The sequence below is a fragment of the Sorghum bicolor genome, chromosome 4 (assembly GCF_000003195.3).
Source record: "Sorghum bicolor cultivar BTx623 chromosome 4, Sorghum_bicolor_NCBIv3, whole genome shotgun sequence".
NCBI classification, from domain to species: domain Eukaryota; kingdom Viridiplantae; phylum Streptophyta; class Magnoliopsida; order Poales; family Poaceae; genus Sorghum; species Sorghum bicolor.
The window spans coordinates 57,606,819-57,627,609 of NC_012873.2; the positions used below are offsets into that span (position 1 = coordinate 57,606,819).

A 20,791-nucleotide genomic window follows, 5' to 3' on the forward strand; every position below is an offset into this window, starting at 1 on the left:
TATGTGTAGAACCTGTAACTTTCTAAGAATAAAAAATGTGAAAATAACTTTAGAAAACATTAAAGTGATGGTGAAAAATCATGATGATAAGTTGTTAAAAAGTTGTGCTTACCAGTTACATGTGTAATCTTGTAATGTTCCAAAAAAATGTGGGAAATACTTTTTCCATAAAAGGAAATTTTGTTAAGTTATGTTTTGTGAAATATTATATATAAAAGTTATCTGCATAACTTTGCAACATTCTAAGAAAATACGGTGAAAAATTTTGCACAAAAAGTTATTTGATTGGTGCATGGCAGAGTGCGTGATAAGAGAATGAACAGTGTGTGCGTGACACTGTCCAAATAGGGAAAGAGGTGGGAGTTTATTTTTTACGAATAAAGAAACTCGTGGGACTTTTCTAATTGATCATCGATCTAGAATTAAGTGAGCGTTCCCGAATTAATGGGTCAGCAACTCTATTTAAGCCCAAGGTTTTTTAACGAAACTAATAATAAGGAATTTTCCCAAATTTCTAAAATACATTAGCTTGCTGATATTATTTGGCTCGTGGAAAAACACGTACTTTTTTTCCTTTTTTGTTGTTAGTATGGTTCTTATTGTGAACTTCCTTTTCACTTCCGCTTTGAGATATTTGTGCAAACATCTTGGGTCTTATATAGTAAAATAAAGGAGAAAAATATTGTACCCAATTACATTTTTTTTATTTTCTTTTTACAAAAAAAAAAAGCAAGAGCTTTGCTGTTAAACTTATTAGGCCTTGTTTAGTTCTGAAAAGTGAAAACTTTTCGGAACTGTAGCACTTTCGTTTGTTTGTGACAAATATTATCTAATTATAGATTAACTAGGATCAAAAGATTCGTCTTGTGATTTACAGCTAAACTGTATAATTAGTTTTTATTTTCGTCTATATTTAATGTTTCATGCATGTGACACAAGATTCGATGTGACGGGGAATCTTAAAAACTTTTTGGTTTTCAGGGTGAACTAAACAAGGCCTTAGTCAAAGAAAGAAAAGAAGAAATGACGGTAAAACAACAATAAAGGAGGAGGGGACGGGAAAGAATAAGCAAATCAAACCAGAACCACTGAGCTTGATCCTGGCTACCCCCACCCCACCACCATCTACACACACTCACAAAAAAACAGAGGGAGTGAATTTAGTAGAGACAGTTCTCATGGAACATTTATGGAAGTATCCATCGTGGATTCATTAACACTATGACTATACAACAACACATGAGACTATTGCTTACATTTATGAGGAATAATTAGAAAGAAACTATAATTCTCTTATGCTTTAGATGTATATGCGAATATACACGTGTTGTAAATTCATGGTGGTTGCCCATAAGTGTTCCGCAGGACAGTACGTCCCCATTGATTTTTCTTTTCTAAAAAAAGGGAATTATAGAGAACCAACCAAAAAAGAAACAAAATCGAAAAGGACCAATCAAAAAGAAAAAAAAAGAGAGAGATCCTGTTACAACTTTTGGAATACAAGAAAATCATCTCTAAGACAACCTACGCTTGACAAATAGCATAACCAGTGTCTTGCTTGAATTGACTGTCCATATTTAACAAAAGCTAACATTACATCAACATTAATTTGCTAAGCAAAAGGGAGCATAATAATGAGATTCTTAAAATAATATAAAGGCATAGGCTCTTGTATATAAATATACACTTGAAAAAGAAGTAGGTTTTCGCACGGACAGACTTGGTGTTCAAGTCTCAACAACATGCTCTCTAGTGAGGGAAAGTATAGCAGGGAATAGGCGACGTGTTTGCAATTGCATCCTCGCAATCTGAAGCTACACGCAATTGTGTTCCCGGATTAATCTATACTAATTAATCTGAACAGCGCTTACAGCAACATAAACACGCCTGGACAAAGTCAATCAACAATTGACCAAATCCGCAGCAATCATTGGAGAATTCCAGGACCCCCAATTGAAGCAACCTTCTTCAATAAAAACCGGTTTTTGCTAGACTGGCCCCTGCTAGATCCGCACCGAATCCAAATCTGGGCTCCCCGGTGATTGTCGCTGTAAAGAAAGCACGGCTTGGTGACACCTCCTCGACGAGGCGGTGGAGCCTCCACAGCACGACGGGCCACTTGCTTGCTTCGGCCTTGGCCAATGGCGGGGTCAGAGGCACCGTCACGAGTTCGGCCGCCGGGTCCTCCCATAGTCCCATCCCCGGCGGCCCCGGCGCCCGTTGCTTTATCGCCGGCCACGGAGGACCGGGCCACTCGTCGGCGTCGCGCCCAGTCAGACGCCCGTGGCATGCCATGGCATGCTTTGCTGCTGGAGTGCAAACTCAGGGCGGCATGCATTTGTTGGTCGCTCGCTCGGTGGTGCGGTTGCGAGCTGTTTTTCCTTTTCGCTATTAGTGCCATTTTTTTTCTTTTTTCTTTTCCTTTTGCTCTTGTTGTTGTTGTTGTTTTTTTTCTTTATCAACCAAGTGGCATTACTTTTTTCTCCCCCTCTGTCGTGTAAAGTTTGATGTTGGACCATGTACTTACGTGGAGTGGGATTCTTTTCAAGTTTGAGCATTTCCTTTCCACAATATATGTTAGTACGCGAGCTGAAGAATTGTTTGTTTGGAGTTGAGAACATTCGAGTAACCGGTACCTAATGTCGTAGACTGATGGATTATTCTATCTCTATATATGTGTTGTTGCTTGGTGTATCGGTGTATGTACTTGTGTTTGCGTAGGGAGACTGCACTGCAAGGTCAACGACGACGACGAGCGAGACCTTTCTTTGCTTGGTAGCGTGCGAGTGCTACCATGTCGATCGCTGAATGAAACGGGAAAGGAACCGAGGAATCTAAGCGCGCGGAAACTTGCACAGCACTCCGTCGTTCCTTGCTCTATCAGATGTAGAAAGAATCTGCCAAAAAAAGGGGGTTCATACATAAAGAGCGGTAACTGGGGCACGAAAGGTACGGAGACGGTGTGTGTACATCCATTGTATCTCCGTAACAGCAAAACTGAAGTTGCCATCAGCTTGATGCTTCAGGCAGCAGAGTTCATTCAGACTTCCGGGACGGTGACCAGCTGGTACTGAATGCAGCGTCAATGCATCTAGAGCACCAATCCTAGCTAGTTCAACACTTTTTTTTCAATCTCCAGCTAGAACTCTAGGTGCTTTGGGTACGTAGAAACCTATGCAAGGTCCTACCATTCTGTTCGTTGGTTCGATCCTTTGCCTCTGGTGGCTTCAGCTTCAGTCATATATCTTAACGTGCAATACAATTACTAGATGATATTTGCTCATTCTTACTTATACTGGCTTATAAAGGCAAGATAAAGTGGCCAGCTTATCAACCAAGCAGCGACCGAACCGAACGACAAGACCGGCCGGTAGGAGGAAACTAAAGCACTTTTTGCGTCGTGTGTTTGCCCCATGGGATCCCCCTAGGAACACAGCATGCACTGGCCATTCTCAAATCTCCCACCCCACCCCACCCCACTGTTCTTTCCTTAATGAGGAGGTGCAGCAACCGTGCGAGCGAGACCATGTATAGAAAAAGCCAAGCCAAGCCATGGGCCATGGCTCCTCCCTCTCATCGCGGCCATCATCAGCCAGCTAGCTCCTGCATGCTCCCGCCTAGTGGTCGTCCTACCTCCTTTCCACTGATCGAAATTAAACACATCTTCTGCTCAGATTTCAGTCACAACGAACGGAAAAGGATCCATCGATCAGAGAAGCCGGCCTTTTGACATTGACCTCGCTCCACCCGCGCGGCTGCAGTTGCAGTCCGACGGCAAAAGGCGGCCGTGCCCGTTGTAAAGGCGCCCAAAGCTCGGCGGAAAGCATATGCAGCCGATGCGATCACAGATTATTTATTTACTCGGCGAAATCGCCAATCATGCGTGGGCTACTACCTCTCGCCTCTGGCCTCCTCGTTGGCTCGCTCGTGCGTGCGTGCGTGCGCGGGGGCTCCACCTCCTCCCCATCCCTATCCAACTCCACTCCACTCCACCACCGGCAGATAAGGATGCATGGCTTCCCCTGCGTAATGTAATGCGCTAGCTAGATTAACTTAACACGGGCTGTTACTCTGGTGTACTAGCTTCTTTTTCTGCTTGGTTTGTGCGTTCCAGTCGAAAGCACATGAAGAAAGGCTCGTAACTTAGCAGCGATCCGAGTCCGACGTTGCCGACATGACTTGGTGCGCTTAGTGCCCCCCCTGGCTTACATTGCAAATTGCATGCATACACTTGCTGCAGCAGCTAGCAGCAACATGCCCGATCCGTGTCACTGCTGATTCGGCTCTCGAGTAAACTAGCCGCTGGGCTCCGCAGCCACTGCATGCATGGTGGCTTTGTCAAGTGCCTGTGCCGGCCGCCTTTGCTCGTGCGCCGTGGCAGTCGTTGGAGGGTCTGGATCGTTCGTTGTTGGTGACTCGGTGAGGAGCAAGAGGTAGCTGCTGCCTGTATATATGTTGGCGGTCAGGAGTCGGGACCGGCAGCTCGATCCTGCAGGTTTGGAGAGCTTTTCGGTGCGCCACTGTACTCTACTGGGAACCATATATGTATCTGGTTGTCGTTTGGTTTTGGGTCGCTGTGCTGTGATCTCCCATTCTCCCGTGCCCTGTTTGCAGTTGCAGGTGTCAACACTGAACAGGATGCATCTCCTGTCCTGAGTCCTGGTCCTGACATCGCCAACTGCCAATCTTGCATTGGCGCCCCACTTATCTTATCGGATCATATTTGGTGTGCTTTCTCAGAGCTAGCAGACCAAAAGATTTGGAGAGCTAGCTAGCTAGGAGCAGGGGGGGACAGGGTTGCGGTAGTTAATGGGGCGTTTCAGTTTGCAATTGGAAGATTGTGCCTGCGTTGGTATGGTTAGGTATCAGACTCATGATGGAGCATGGTTGGCAGTAGATACATAAATAACCTATAGTTAAGCTAGCAGGATTTCAGAAGAGCACATGTTTGGTCTGACGATTAATTAGTTAATATAGTTGTTCAAGTCACTGTTCTAGACACGGCCCTGGCTTTGGCTTGCCGGCCGGTAGGAGCACGAGCAAGAAATTGTTGCAGGAAAACTGCAACCAAGAAATGGTTTACGCTGTCTTCCTCGATCCTCATACGTGGGACTACAGGGAAAAGTACGAGACAGCGTTACAGAACGGCTGGAAACTTGTCTGCATGCCAACAGGCCTTGGGTAACGAAATGTCAAAATTGCACCTACCGCACTACTAGCTCCATGCGATCGATCGAGCTACTAGCTAGCTGGAGTAGCTAGCAAAGGGGGCAATCAGGCAATGACCAGTTCGTCGGAAGATTTAATTTGTTCCCGGCCGCATTGCTTGGGCCGGCGATTCTGGATTTCTTGGCGTTGTGACACTTGGAGCCCCTGGCGGCTTTGCTGTTCGTAAATGGAGTACAGTAAAGCACAGACGTCGGTCGTAACTCGGTGTCGTTAGCATGGCCAGATTACGGGCTTTCGCAAACCATCGATAGGCCAGCCCACAAGAGCACGGCTTGTCTCAGGAGCGCAGAGGGCATGTGGGCCGCGACTTGCCCCTCGTCCTCGTGGGCTCACCATAGTTCGCCGCGTTAGCTTGAAATTAATAAATTACATTGCTTAAATTTGACAGTTGGGGATGTAGCTCAAATGGTAGAGCGCTCGCTTTGCATGCGAGAGGCACGGGGTTCGATCCCCCGCATCTCCATTGTCCTCTCTTTTTTTTTCAGAGCCCGTTTTCCTGTGATAGTTTCAAGGCTCAAATTTCAATATGGGTGTGACTAATTGCTTGGTGCTTGCAGTCTTAGGCCTTGTTTAGAATACACCTAAAAACACAAAACTTTACAAGATTCTCCATCACATCGAATCTTGCGGCACATGCATGAAACATTAAATATAGATAAAAAAGATAACTAATTGCACAGTTTACCTGTAAATCACGAGACGAATCTTTTAAGTCTAGTTACTCTATGATTAGATAATGTTTATCAAATAAAAACAAAAGTGTTACAGTGTCAAAATTCAAAAAAAATTTGGATCTAAACAAGGCCTTAGCCTATATCAGTCCTTGTGTAGAACCTTAAGCTAGTAGAATAAAAAAAATGTATGCAACGTGTGATTGTTTCGTAATTCTCGTGTACGTCAAAAATGCATTTGTAAGATTGTGTTGGATTGCTTATGCAGGGATATGAGGAAGAGTAAATTCGGAGGTATTCTTGTGGTACAAAGATTTTACCACGAGGTGTGTATATGATGAATATTTTATCATAATTACTGTTTTTTTAGCATGGATGCACCCTCATTGCCTAGCCTATATGTAGCTTTGCCCTTGCCTTCATGTTCTAGTAGAGTTCATGGGCAAGTGAGGATATTTCATTTCTATATGCTTATTTGCTTAATTTGCATTGTTCAAAATATGACATATGAAGTGCTCCCTCCGTTCCTAAATAAATCAATTCTTAGAATTTGTCCCAGAGTTTGACTAACTTTATAGAAAAAAGTAACAATGTATATGTCATAAAATGAACACCAAATAAAAATATATTTTACGATGAATTTAATGATACTAAATTGATACCATAAGTCTTAACATTTTTTTTAAAAAAAAATTAATCAAACTTTAGAAGTTAAAATTAAGATAACTCTAGAAATCTATTTATTCAGGAAGACAGTATGAACTAATGCAGTCATGAGACCGCTGATATGAGGATTATGCATTGTAGCCCGGCCCTGTCCCTGCATGGCTCCATATGAAAATATATTATGTGCTAGATTCCTTTTTCCGCTTCGTACTCAGCGCATCCGCAACCAAGTTCCTGCATGGCTCCAAGCAAACCACCCAAGCGAACGAAGGAAACACGCATCCACGCTGAACTCCACTGTTTAGGTTAATTAGGAGGCAGAAATTTGTTAGCATTGGTTTGAGTCACCGGTGTGGAAGCATATTTTACTTTTAGTTGGGAGTAAAGCTACACTGGCGACTGGCCTATGTAAATTGCAGTCTAGGTGCTCACATGACTAGTTTAGGAGGCAGAAATCTGTTAGGGTTTGTTTGGATGTTGTTGGATTCATTTTAATCCATGTGTGTTGGTGTGGGTTGTGATGAAATTTAGTTTAAATTCTACAACAATCCAACTCAACACATGTGGATTGATGTGAATCCGACTACATACAAACAAGGATGTAGTCGGATTCACATCAATCCACATGTATTGAGGTGGATTGGTGTGGAACTTGAACTAAATTCCACCCCAATCCACACCAACGTACATGGATTGAAGTGAATCCGACAACATCCAAACAAGCCCTTAGCAGTGTGTAAACCAAGGCTAAAACAGCTGTGGCCTGTGGCTTGTGCGGTTACGGCGGGAGCTAAACACCTAGCCTGCTGGCCGATGTGGAAGCATGCACGCTCCCAACGCCATAAAATGCCGCAGGCCGCACTGTGACCACTGCCCACAAACCACAAACAGACGCATCGCAAGATGTCGATCACCACCAATTTCCTCGTGCTCGCGCTAGCAGCAGGCCTCGTGCTAGTCGCCTTCCCGAGCCTCTGCCGCGGCGGCGGCGATGACGACGATGAGTGCCAGCCGGTCGGCACGCTGTGGGCGCCGACCCAGAATAACCACTCCTGCGAGGAATGCTGCGAGGCCGGGCACTCCTACAAGACGTACCGGTGCTCGCCGCCGGTGGTCGTCTCGGGGCCGGGGGGCGGCGGCGGCGGCGGCACCAAGGCCATCATGACGCTCAACAACTTCACGGAGGGCGGCGACGGCGGCGGCCCGTCGGAGTGCGACGGCGAGTTCCACAGGAACTCGGAGCGCGTCGTGGCGCTCTCCACGGGGTGGTACGCCGGGGGCAAGCGCTGCGGGAACAGCGTGCGGATCTGGGCCAAGGGCAGGTCCGTGCTCGCCGAGGTCGTGGACGAGTGCGACTCCCTGCGTGGCTGCGACCGTGAGCACGGCTACCAGCCGCCGTGCCGCTACAACGTCGTCGATGCATCCCAGGCTGTGTGGGACGCGCTGCGCATAGCGGGTGACGACGTCGGCGAGTACCCTATCACATGGTCCGATGCGTGTAGCGTTGGATATCGAGACTGTTATAGCTTTTTTCGAGCTTTTTTGGGAATTAGCATAATCTTATTTATCATAGTCTTCTGAATTGTTTGAGATCTAGCTTTATAGTGAGATCAAACAACATTCTTAGAAACCGGAGGGAGTACCTACTAAATCATGTCATGTGTAATCGATCCGCACTGCTAGCTCCAAGCGTGTGTCATGGATTTACTAGTACAGAAATCATTTTTTTACGGATGGCTTTCATTTCCAATGAAGATGGAGCACTTAGGAAACCGTTTGTAACCTCGGAGGAGAGCACTATAGCTAATTAAACGGTTACTAGAAATCAATTTTAAACCATCATTAAAAATACACCTATTTTCAAGGACAGTCAGTTTAAAAGATCCGTCTCTACAAAAGTAAGATTTTGAAGGATGGTTATTATATTAACCATCTCTAAAAATAGGTAATTTATAGGGATAGTTTTGTTAAGTCCACCGTCATCAAAAGTCGACTTTTAAGCGCAACAGAATAAGTCAAGAGTCCTTAAAAATAGCTACAGCACAAATAAATTCATATATTTTTTTCAAATGAAGTTGGATAAAGACAAAATTTATATCAAATTTGTGGACCTTTATGAGATCTAAAACTTCCTAGTTGATAAAATAGCTACGTCCGTAATGGTTATCTATCTTTAGCTATCATTAATAGTTCTAATTTATTATTTCAAATTTTACCTTGTGACGATACTGTTTATTATAATAGTTCCATAGTAGCTCGAGAACACATTGATTAATTAGAACAACAACAACTAAAAGGCACTTTGGTGCTGACAGTTTTTTTATGTGCCCTCCCCACCCCTCCCCCTGCCCTCCACCTCCCCCGAACTCTCACCAGCATCGTGCGGCACGTACCGAAAGGACATCAAGATTGGCTCCTAAGAGCATCTTACCTAAAACACACTACCTAAATATTTATTTAGGTAGCCTTCTATTTTTCTACTATTTATATTTTGCTCCAAACTCCAACAACACTACCTATTTTTGTCGTCCAAGACACTCGCCATGGATGGAACTAAAGGGCGCCGGAGGTACGTTGGGGGCAGTTACCGCGCCGAGTAGGCCACTGCGTCGCTGGGGAAAGGCCGCCTGCGCTACTGGGGATGGGCCACCTATGCCGCACCCTGTGCACCGACCAAGAAGGGGGTGCTCGGCACATCGGAGGATCGGGCGGGGACGAATCAAGCGGCGCCGGTGATGAAGCCACACTGCACCGAGGAAGAAGGCACACCCGAAGCCAATGAGTCACTGGTGGCTGGGCATAGTCGGAAGAGGAGGACAACGTGGAGCTCCCGAGATTGGCGTGGCTTCTTGGCACGAGGACAACCGAGGTGGCGTCGGGCAAGATACAACAGAGGAGGGCGCGAGCTATGGCGGAGGATGGCCAGAGCCGGCAAAGGACCTCCTGATCTGGCACGGAGGAGATCCGGCGGCGGCATCGATGCCAAGAAGAGACGGCGATGGCGGTGGAGAACTCACGGGGAAGAAAACCCGAGTGCGTGTGTACGTGAAATTGGCGAATAGAAATTTGGGTAGCCACCCTTGGCCCAACAAATAGGTAGTGCGAGAGGGGGAATTTGGGTAGCCAACAAATTTGTTAGGTCAAATAGGTAACTTGCTGGAGCTCGGTTTCTTGCCCCCACTACTTAAATTAAGAATAGATAGTCTGTTTAGTTAGTTTGCTAGAGATGCGCTCTTGGATCGAGTTTGCTCTTACGCTTCTTAGCTTCTTGATTTATGCCTTGTTTAGTTCACCCCAAAAATCAAAAACTTTTCAAGATTCTTCATCACATCGAATCTTGGGGCACATGCATGAAGCATTAGACATAGACGAAAATAAAAACTAATTACACAGTTTGCCTGTAAATCACGAGATGATTCTTTTGAGCCTAGTTAGTATATAATTGGATAATATTTGTCAAATAAAAACGAAAATGTTAAGTTTTCGGAACTAAACAAGGCCTCAGGTGAGCTATGATAAGTACTGTCGTCAAGATTGACGCCTATCACGAGTTTGCTCTTACACACCTTGGCTTCTTGCTTGAGGTACGGTGTGTCAGCTATGACAATACTGTCATCATCAGGCGGAGCCACGGAGCCACGGAGGTGCGCCGCCGGTAGTGAAAATACAGCGTGTCTGCACTGACCAAAATTAATTACAGAGGTAAACGAAGAAATGGAGGGCTTATGTCGTCCCCATCAAAGTTAACTACTGGATACGAGTATCCCATTGCCACTTGGCAGGCATCGTTGGCCACGATGGCTCCAGAATCTAAGAGAATACAGTCAGCTGCTGGCTGTAAGATTTTTTTACAGCCTTCTTGTAGCTCACTTATATAATGATTAGTTCATCACTATTAATACATGGCTCACTTGTCTATCTCACAGGTTTTCTTGGTTTTTGTGTCTGAGTCGGCTGTAAACTTACAACCCGCTTTTACTCTCTCTTCTTCTCTCTTCTCCACCTCAGCATTTAGCTGGCTTACACCTGCTATAATACTCGCCGCTCTGAGAGACTAACCCATGCGCGTAGGCTCCCTATAAATACGAACCACATGGTGATCTCCAGCTGCACACAACACAACGCAACGCAACACAACACAGAACAGTTTTCATCACAAAGATGTCGACGGCCAGCCTACTCATGCTTGCTCTGGCAGCGCTCCTGCTCGTCATCACCTTCCCAAATCTTTGCGGCAGCAGCGCAGCAGCTCACGGCCTAGACCAGTGCCGGGGCGACCCGCTGCGGGCGCCGAGGACGGGCCACACGTGTGGGGAATGCTGCAAGCCCGGGCACATCTACAAGACCTACCGGTGCTCGCCGCCGGTCTCCGGGGACACCAGGGCCATCATGACGCTCAACGACTTCTCCGAGGGCGGCGACGGCGGCGGCCCGTCGGAGTGCGACGGCAAGTACCATAACAACACTGAGCTAGTAGTGGCGCTCTCCACGGGGTGGTACGACAAGGGCGAGCGCTGCCACAAGCAGATACAGATCCACGCCAAGGGCAGGTCCGTGCTCGCTAAGGTCGTCGACGAGTGCGATTCCCTACACGGCTGCGACCCCAAGCACGCCTACCAGCCACCGTGCCGCCCCAACATAGTCGACGCGTCCCAGGCCGTGTGGGACGCTCTACACATCACCGGGGATGAGGTTGGCGAGTACCCTATCACCTGGTCGGATGCATGAGCTAGCTAGTCGTGTGTATATCTCTGCTGGCTTGACGGCAGCTATATATATATTTACCGTTTTGTTACAACTATCGATATGAATGTGTGGTGATATAGTGTAAGTTCATGAGTGCCTCAGATGTCGTTGATCAATGGATCAATAAATGATACTTCCTTCGTATAAAAACATTTATGACATTTAACTTGTAGGATCTTTGATGTGTGTTTGTGGTTATTTATTAATATGCTCTTAAATCCATCAAACTTATAGGGTTTTGTAAGTACTTGGTGAGGACGGGGTTCCCCATCTTTCGTTAGGTGGAGATAACTCTCATTTTTGGTTGGAACACGACACGCCGATCCAACTTTAAGTTTCTTTCTATCGTGCCACCACACTTCAACTAGGTGGCAATAGCGACGACATAGATCATTGACAAGGCTAGTCATCTAATGCTATCAAGGAGCATTGGCTCACCAAGTTCAAAGGTTGTCTCAATACTACATAAAAGATTTTGCGAGGCACTGCCTAAATGTTAATAGAGAAGGACATAAAATTTGAGTGCGTCCTAAAATATGCAACAATTCCGAGAGAGGAAAGACAATTTTTGGAGGCACCAAATAAATTGCCATCTCCATAGTCAATTAACGAAGGAGGGGCCTTATAAAAGATCCATCTTTGAAAATGGACATCATTTTCAGATATGCATCTCTCATATGGTCCGCCTCTATTAATCTAGCAAAACCATCTAACCTAAAAAATGAGAAAGAAATTTTGGTTCTTTGATATTAAGATAAGAAGATAGGTATAGATATATAGATATGGATTATCCTACCAAATATACGTATGTTGGTTCTTCAAATGTGTCCGGCCTCTTTGTTTAGGATAAAACCCATGAATGCAAAGCAAGACTTTCTTCAAATTTCATTCAACTGGATGATCATCTCGGGCGGCCTCATGTGTACGCTGTGCTAGTCAATATTGACCTCGATTGTGTCCGGGCCTTGTTTAGTTCCAAAATATTTTGCAAAATGGACACTGTAACTTTTTCGTTTGTATTTGACAAATATTGTCCAATCATGGACTAACTAGGCTTAAAAGATTTGTCTCGTCAATTCCGACCAAACTGTGCAATTAGTTTTTATTTTTGTCTATATTTAGTACTTTATGCATGTGTCTAAAGATTCGATGTGACGGGAAATCTGAAAAATTTTGCAAAATTTTTTGGAACTAAACAAGGCCCTAGTCTCGCAACTTCGACCGCCGGGCGAAGTCCACTTCGCATTAATGATCTCTACGGAGTATGTACCATTAGCTTTCCATTGGCATCTTTGTCAAGTCGACGAGGCCCCATCCAAGAGTCCAAGAGCAAGTGGTCTCTTCAATGTGAACAACTCAGCATATGTATATCGTATCGTACGCCACCGTGAGTTCTATCTCGGGTACTACGTACGCATCTGTGTCCTACTACCTGTCTCCAGCCTCCTCAATGGCGGCTTGGGCAGATTAGTTTGACTTCTCTTACAGGGGTTTTCCACGAGCTCAGGCCTCAGGACCAAGCTTAAGAATACCTACAAGGAGCAACTGCATCCACACACACACACACGTACATCCTCACGGCGCGCGGTCTCTATAAAATGCAGCAAGGATTGCTCGTCACATAGAGTGTCTTTGGTTCGCTTCTTAAATAAGCTTGGCTAGCAAAATTAAGACAGGCCAGCTCTAGTCAGTTTTAACTAATGCAAGCAGCACATGTTTGGTTGTCTGTACTAGCTAAGTTTGGCTAAGAATCGACTGGTTTAGTTTGCATAGACTCACTTGTTCCTTCACTTGGTAATTTTACCCCATTTGAAGACTTTAGTCGAACATCTTGTGGCAAGCACCTCGACAACCATGGCAGCATGCCACCACGCCATTGTGAGCTACGAGCTAGAGAAGGCCGAGTCAGCGAGATGGAAGAGGACGACCAGAAGGCTCGAGAGGCCGAGCTCTCATCCATGGCCGCATAGCCGAGCTCGATTTAGAGGCAGCGACTAGGAGAAGAAGGCCATGATGGACTCCGAAGGATGTCCATGAAAAGCCGGCCATGGTGGACTCCGAAGGGAGCCGCAACCATGCCACCAAGCGAGCGTAGAGGGGCCGAGGGAAGGGGGGCAGACCTCCTACCGTGGCGGACTTGGAACGCTGGAACCTTGCCGTCGGGCAAGCATGACTTCTATGGCAGACTCCATAGGTCGCGACCCACCCGCTAGGCGAGTCCAAGGCCGTGCTGTTGCCACCATGCCATGCGAGCCAGTAGAGCGTTGGAGGAGGCGAAGGAGCGGTGGTGCGCGAATCAGAGGAGCACCAGTAGGGTTCGTTCGGCCGGATCTAGAGGAGGAGGAGGAGGAGGAGGAGGAGGAGGAGGAGCCTTGCCAGCGGTATGGGGGAGTAGCATGAGCCTGTCTGGTGGCGTGGGGGAGCAGCGCGCCCTCTCGGCGACGTGGGGGAGCAGCGCCCTCTCGGCGGTGTGTGGGAGCAGCGCCCTCTCGCCGTCTGTAAGGTCCAAATGGCTAGAGGGGGGTGAATAGCCTATTTAAAAATTTTCTACAAACTTCAACTAGACAAGTTGATTAGTAAAACAAAAGACGAAGCTATTCTAGCACTAGCACAACTAAGCTATGCAAGCCACCTACACAAGTCTAGCAAGAAAGCTAAACACTTGTTACAACAAGAAAGCACAACAAGAAGCTTGCTACACTCCTAAACCAAAAGACTAAACTAAACAAGCTAAACAACTAGCAAGGTAAACAAGTAAGTAAAGGAGTGAAGAATGATTGTTATACCAACGTTGTAGAGTAGAGATATATCCAACCAATCACTCACAATCACAAGAGAATCCTCGGCAAGAGATGACACAAGATTTTTTACCGAGGTTCACTTGCTTCCCGGCAAGCTAGTCCTCGTTGTGGCGATACACCCACTTGATGGATCACGAGCTAATTGGCAATCCAAAGCCAAACCCTCAGCGGGTGCCGCACATCCATTCACAAGATGGAGATCCTCCAAGCCACAAGCAATCCACTAGAGTAGCCAATTGCTATCTCCTGCGGGGAAGGCTCAAGAACCCCTCACAAAAGACTTGGTGAGGCTCGAAACAATCTCCAATCACGAGCTCAACACCACCGCTGCTCCAAGCCGTCTAGGGCGTCGGGAAACACCCAAGAGTAACAAGAAATCCGCAGCAAACTCAAGAAACAAGTGCCACTAAATGCAACTCTCAAAGCAATACACTTGAATGTCACTCAATCTCACTAGGATGAGCAATCAAGCAAGGAGATGAGTGGAGGGAGTGTTCTCTAGCTCAAAGTATGTCTCAAGTAATCAAATGTGCAAGAGTTCACCTCCCAAAGCCGGCCACCTTCTATTTATAAGCCCCCTTAAGGAACTAGCCGTTGGCCACCTTCACTGGGCAGAAAACGGGGGCACCGGACGCTACCAAGTGATCACCGGACGCTCGACCCTCAGCGTCCGGTGCTCAGGGGTTGGCCACGTGTCCTTTTGAATCTCGCGTGTCAGTCTCTAACGGCTACCTGCAAAGCACCGAACGCTCTGCAGGTCCACACCAGACGCGTCCGGTGCACACCGGACTAAAACTGAGAGAGATCTGCAAAACCTCGGGGTCACCGGACGCTGAGCACCGGACTCTCTCCGGTGCGTCCGGTGCTCACCGGACTCATACCCAGAGAGGTTTGCAAAACCGCGCGGACACCGGACTCAGAACACCGGACGCTCCAACCTGCGTCCGGTGCCTAACCCTAGCTGCGCCAGGCAGCCCTGTACACCGGACGCACAGGCACAGCGTCCAGTGCCTCCAAGACCAGCGTCCGGTGAGTGTTTCTCAGCGAAAAAACACTTCCGCGACTTCTCCAAAATTTCCCACCCTAGGAACTCCACCTCCTTTGCAAATGTGCTAACACCAAAAAGTGTCCACCACTAAAGTGCATGTGTGTTAGCTTTTCACAAACATTTTCCCAAAGGAGTTAAGTTAGCACTTTACTAGATCCTAATGCATATGCTTCAAGATGTAGACCTAGTAGCACTTGATTCGAGAGATGACCGTGATTTCCCCTCTTGATAGTCGGCTATCTATCCTAAACCCGGTCAATCACTTCTCTACTCATCTTAGACCGGCAAAAGTAAAACCCTATGTTTATATCTTTGCCTTGATAACTTTGCTCCTCGTCTATCACCATGATCTTCACTTCATGCTTCATCCCTTTGTGATCATGTGGCCACCTTTCCATGCCACCTTGCTCCTTCATCACATGTGTTACTATGCCTAACTCAAATTACTCAAACACAAGGCATTAGCAACTTGGTGTCATTAATTACCAAAACCAAACTTGTGCTTTCACCGTCGAGGAAGAATCATCGGGAGGAAGGAAGAAGGCGGGGCGGACGCTGAGGTGAAGGGGCAAGAGGAGGAGGTGAGCGGATGCGGCAGTACAGACTAGCCAAGCCAGGCTTGCGGAGAACGACCGAATCGGCCGTTTCCAGCAAGCCACCCAAATCCCTCGGTTTGGGCTTGCTGAAGCCTGGTTAGCAGGCCATCCAGCCAGCCAACCAAACAAGCCCATATTGCATTCCACAAGATTGCCTAGGCCCTTATGCACGCAACCAAATACTCACATAGTTCACAATTCACAATTCACAGCAAGCTAAGCACAAAAATGTCGACAACCAGCCTCCTCGTGCTTGCATTGGCGGGGTTCTGCTGACCGTTAGAAGATTTGGACTGGCCTAAATAATAATTTCAAATAAATCCCACAAATGCATAGTATGGTGGAAAACTTTAGTCTCACATGCTACTCTAGGAAAAGTGAGCCCAACTTAAAAAGTTGAGTTTTCTCCATTTAGTTGAAGCTATTGGAGAGAGGGTGAGGCAAGGTGATGGTTCGATGATTTCCCACCTTAACCTTATAAGTGAACAACTTTCTTTTGCTACTCGATATTTTTACATGCATAGAGAAAAAGGTCAATCAATATTTCTTTTGCTACTCTATATTTTTGCATGCATAGAGAAAAAGGTCAATCAACATTAGTGTTGTGATTACATGGCTAATTACTTACCTTAGTTGCACTAATTGAAGCTATTGGAGAGAGGAAGCAGAGGAAACACACATGCAAGTTCGCTTGCCTCACCTCCCCGGACGGCCCCATCTTGACCTAACGATTGCGCAACTTTCTTTTGCTACTCAATATTTTTACATGCACGAAGAAAAAAGTCAATCAACATTTCTTTTGCTACTCCATATTTTCGCATACATGGAGAAAAAGGTCGATCAACATTAGTGTTGTGATTACGCACCTAATTACTTATCTTAGCACGTGTATATATATTTTGGATGCTAATTACTTACCTTAGTTTCACTAGTTAAAGCTATTGGAGAGAGCAAACAGAAGAAACACACGTGCAAATTTGCTTACCTCTCCTCCCTGAGGCGGGGCAAAGCGATGGTTCAGTGAGGCCTTGTTTAGATACACCCAAAAACCCAAAACTTTACAAGATTCTCCATCATATCGAATCTTGCGGCATATGCATGGAACATTAAATATAGATAAAAAAGATAACTAATTGCACAGTTTACCTGTAAATCATGAGACGAATCTTTTAAGCCTAGTTGCTCTAAAATTGGATAATATTTGTCAAATAAAAATGAAAGTGCTACAGTGTCAAAATCCAAAAAAAAATTGGATCTAAACAAGGCCTGATTTCCCTCCTTTGACCTTACGAGTGCGCACCTTTTCTTTTGCTACTCAGTTTTTTTAAAGGTATTTGAGCTCAGTCTACAAGCCCACGAATTCCCAACTTTTGGGCCATTTTCACTTCAGCCCGTTATTTAACGCATTTGCATCTGAGATTAGACCACACGCTGCTGCGTCCATCCCCGTCCGATCGTGCTTTGTCGTAGTAGTACAATGCTTCACTAGTGTCACAGCTATCGTGCGTGATAAACATTGTACCTGCGCCTGATAATCCAGTAGTACATAAATTATTACGACCGAGAAGCCAGCGAAAGCACATCCATTGGCACTTTTAATCACTTGACGATCCAGACATGCGCCATCGCTTTTTGGCTTTAGACGATGCCAGCGAGATGCTTGTTCCATTGGACCACTCCTGATGATGCCTTACCCACTCGAGTGCGCCAGAGTCTTTTATTATCGTTTATTTAAAACGAGATAAACTCAGCCTTGATGGTCAGATGGTGGTGATCTTGTTTATCAAAACCTGTTGAATCAAAATTTGCACCGCAGGATATTGCCCGTCAGTGTGGATGCCCAAGGATATATATTCGGCTCAACTTTTTGCGTCAAAAGTACCCAGCCTTACGGAGGAAAGAATATGGATGGATGAGACGACCGGACGGGCAACGGCTAGGTGTACCCAGCCTTTCACGTTTCTCTACACTGCGCCACCAACTTACTCCTGCTAGGTGTACTCCTAGGTTGCTTCTACTTCTACAGTGCTACACCTTCTTCCTCCTTTCGAAAATCTCATGGCCGGGCCCAAGAAATTGAACAGGCTTGTCACTCTCGTCTCCTGCATGTTTGGCTCATCAGTCGACAGTCGTCACCGTATACTACTTCCATCCCATGTGAAAACTGGAAGACCTGAGCTTTGCCCATCTTGCTGCTTCCCATCTCCGTGACTGCATTGTCATTTTGTCGTGTGGGCGCATGTGCAAGTGGCAATTGGCTCCCATTCGGGTTTGCCCGCTCATCCTGACTAGTAGGGACTAGAAGCTTTTTGTTTGTTCCTGACAAACGCTTGTATTGTATGCAAGTTCTCTTCTTTTTGTGCGCAAAACATACTACAACTACTTTGTAGGTTCTAAATCTAGTTCTACAAGAGCAATCTACGTCCACAAATAAATACGCTTCTCGAAAAGTTAAACTTTTTTAAATTTAATTAGAAATATATCAATATTTGTATTTACAAATAAGTATATTATGAAAGTATATTTTATGTTCAATCTAATAAAATATATTAGATATGATAAATATTAATATATTCTTATATATATTTAGTCAAACTTAAAAATGTTTGACTTAAACGACTCCTCAAGAAAAACGAGATGTATACTTATTTGTGGACCGATGGAGTATGTCATAAACATCAGTTATATGATTGTAGACATTTTTTCCTTTCCACTAAATGCTCCTGTTCTAGCGTTGAGAATTTGGAGCGGGGGAGGGGGGGGATCGCCTAGCAAAAGTTTTCCTACCTTCCTCCGAAGTTCAATTCAGTAACTGTACACACGCCTAGCTTTGAGACTCGATTGCTGCTCAGCCGAAAGAAACCTTCGTAATGGTACCATAAAGGTAAAAATTTGCAGGATGAACCACACAAGGAATTGTGAAGCACAAGCAAGAAACACTCCCAGAAACGAAGCATCATGGAAGCCAACAAAACACATGTGTTCTCCCTGCAAATCATGGTGTTAGATCTCGAGAAGAAAGCACCGCATCGCCGAAGGCGCAGAATTTGCATTCCAAATCACCAGAAACCGGGGGCATCTCCTAGCTGCGACTGCGCGTCAATGCAAGAATCGCAGAACGCAAGGCCACACCACACCACCCTACCATCTTTCTTCCATTACACAACCCTCTTCTTGCATCCGGAACAGGAGAGCCGAGACCAGCAGCCGCCGCATCCGGAGCAAGAAACCCAGTTGGCAGAGCGGATCGGCCGGACACCCATTCACCGGAGCGCGTCGTTGTCGCCGGGGACAAGGACGACGAGGTCGGCAGCGGCGGGGGCCGGGGCGGCGCGGCCGTCGTCGAAGTTGAGCGCGTAGCTGAGCGCGTCGTAGTGGAAGCTGAACCTGCGGCCGCGCCTGGCCCGCTCCGACCGCAGGCGCCGCAGGACCGCGCGCAGGCGCCAGTAGAGGCCCCGCACCAGCCGGCTGCTGCATCCCCGCCCGCTTGCCACCGCCACCACCCCCGCCTCCACCGCCGCCACCACGGCCGCCATCCCCTCCTCCGGCTCTCCCTCTCCTTCGCGCACGCTCTCGCCTAGACTCTACTAGACTGTGCAGTGGTCAGTGGTAAGCCGGCCGGCGCATGGGAGGAGATGGCGAAGCGGGGAAAGGCGGAAAAGCTATGCTGCTGCTAAATAGAGAGTAGTACTAAACACTAAGGCCTTGTTTAGTTTGGGAAAATTTTTGGATTTCGCTACTGTAGCACTTTCGTTTGTTTGTGGCAAATATTATTCAATCATAGACTAACTAGGATCAAAAGATTCGTCTCGCGATTTACAGGTAAACTGCGTAATTAGTTTTTGTTTTCGTCTATATTTAATACTTCATGCATGTGCCGCAAGATTCGATGTGACGGAGAATCTTGAAAAATTTTGGGAACTAAGCCTAACGCCGTCTCTCTGCGCTTCGCCATTTCCGCTTCGGCGCATCTTGTCATGCGAGACACAGACACCGAGACGGCGGCAATAGTTGCCTCAACAGACACTTTGCGCTCTCGTACACTCGTAATCCCTCCCAAAGAGTTTTCTACGGCTGTCTTAAGTTAAACTTTTGAAACTTTGACCAAATTTTTAGAAAAAAATACTAAGATTTATAGTATCAAATTAGTATTATTAGATTCATCATAGAATATATTTTCATATAATATGCATTTTATATTATAGATGTTGTTACTCTTTTCTATAAAGTTAGTCAAACTTTAAAAATTTTGACTGGCACAGATTCTAGAAATTGATTCTTTCATGGACGGAGGGAGTATCCGTCTTCCGTGAGACAGCAGGCAGTGTGGCTAGTTTCTATGATTTTGGTTATTTCTCTTCAATAACTACATTATCACATAAATAAAATACTTAGATGGTACTACAATTAATGTTTATAGAAACTATGATGGTACATTAAGAGTGCTCTATTAAGTACTCCTACTCCCTCTATCCCAAATTACTCTCTCTATATAAGATTTTAAAGACATTTTGGACAAGGTTTGGTTCAAATATTGGGAATATAAATCATCAATAGATTTTAAATCATTGAGTTTACAAATATGAAATTTATATGAATAAATTTATCTTAGAAAAATACTTTCATAAAAGTCTTTAACTCCCTCAATCTACTTCACCCTCTCACTTATAAAAATAGGTATCTGTAAGTGCAATCAAGCCTATTGTGGGTTTTGTCGTTGATGACCACTGAATTAGGGAACTAATGAGTTTTGCTGAGATGACAAGCAGGGAATATAACAAAGAGGTTGTTGAATACCATGGAGGATCCCCCATTTCTAAAGGATGGCTTTCCTAGCTCCAAAGGAGGTTTAATTCATTTTCGGTTTGAATTTGAGTATAGGAAAAGCCGTACTATAAAGAGGGACTCCAAGGTTGTGGATCAAATTGTGAACCAAAGGCTCAAAAGCTCATCAACATTCTCAGATCCAAGCCTAGCCAGCATATCTTTCTCTCTACACTTTGGTGTTTTCAGGCTGGTTCAGGCAAGGGCGGC

At 45.7% G+C, this 20,791-nt stretch overlaps 2 protein-coding genes and 1 non-coding gene across 3 annotated transcripts; 2 read left to right on the forward strand and 1 right to left on the reverse strand.

Moving 5' to 3' along the window:
* TRNAA-UGC lies at positions 5,620-5,692 on the forward strand. Its single transcript has one exon. It is a non-coding gene; the product is annotated as a tRNA-Ala (tRNA).
* LOC8066192 lies at positions 7,424-11,464 on the forward strand. Its single transcript, XM_021459575.1, has 2 exons — positions 7,424-8,144; positions 10,674-11,464. Exons 1-2 carry the CDS (start codon positions 7,470-7,472, stop codon positions 11,292-11,294), a joined length of 1,296 nt encoding a protein of 431 aa, XP_021315250.1. The 5' UTR covers positions 7,424-7,469; the 3' UTR covers positions 11,295-11,464.
* On the reverse strand, positions 18,616-19,487 carry LOC8074800. The gene has a single exon (XM_021458887.1). The coding sequence runs from the start codon at positions 19,291-19,293 to the stop codon at positions 19,021-19,023; it is 273 nt and encodes a 90-aa protein (XP_021314562.1). The 5' UTR covers positions 19,294-19,487; the 3' UTR covers positions 18,616-19,020.

Coding starts and splice junctions, on each gene's coding strand:
- LOC8066192 (XM_021459575.1), top strand. CDS start 7,470: ATGTCGATCACCACCAATTTCCTCGTGCTCGCGCTAGCAGCAGGCCTC. Junction 8,145..10,673: donor TCTTATTTATCATAGTCTTC/TGAATTGTTTGA, acceptor GGTGATCTCCAG/CTGCACACAACACAACGCAA.
- LOC8074800 (XM_021458887.1), bottom strand. CDS start 19,293: ATGGCGGCCGTGGTGGCGGCGGTGGAGGCGGGGGTGGTGGCGGTGGCA.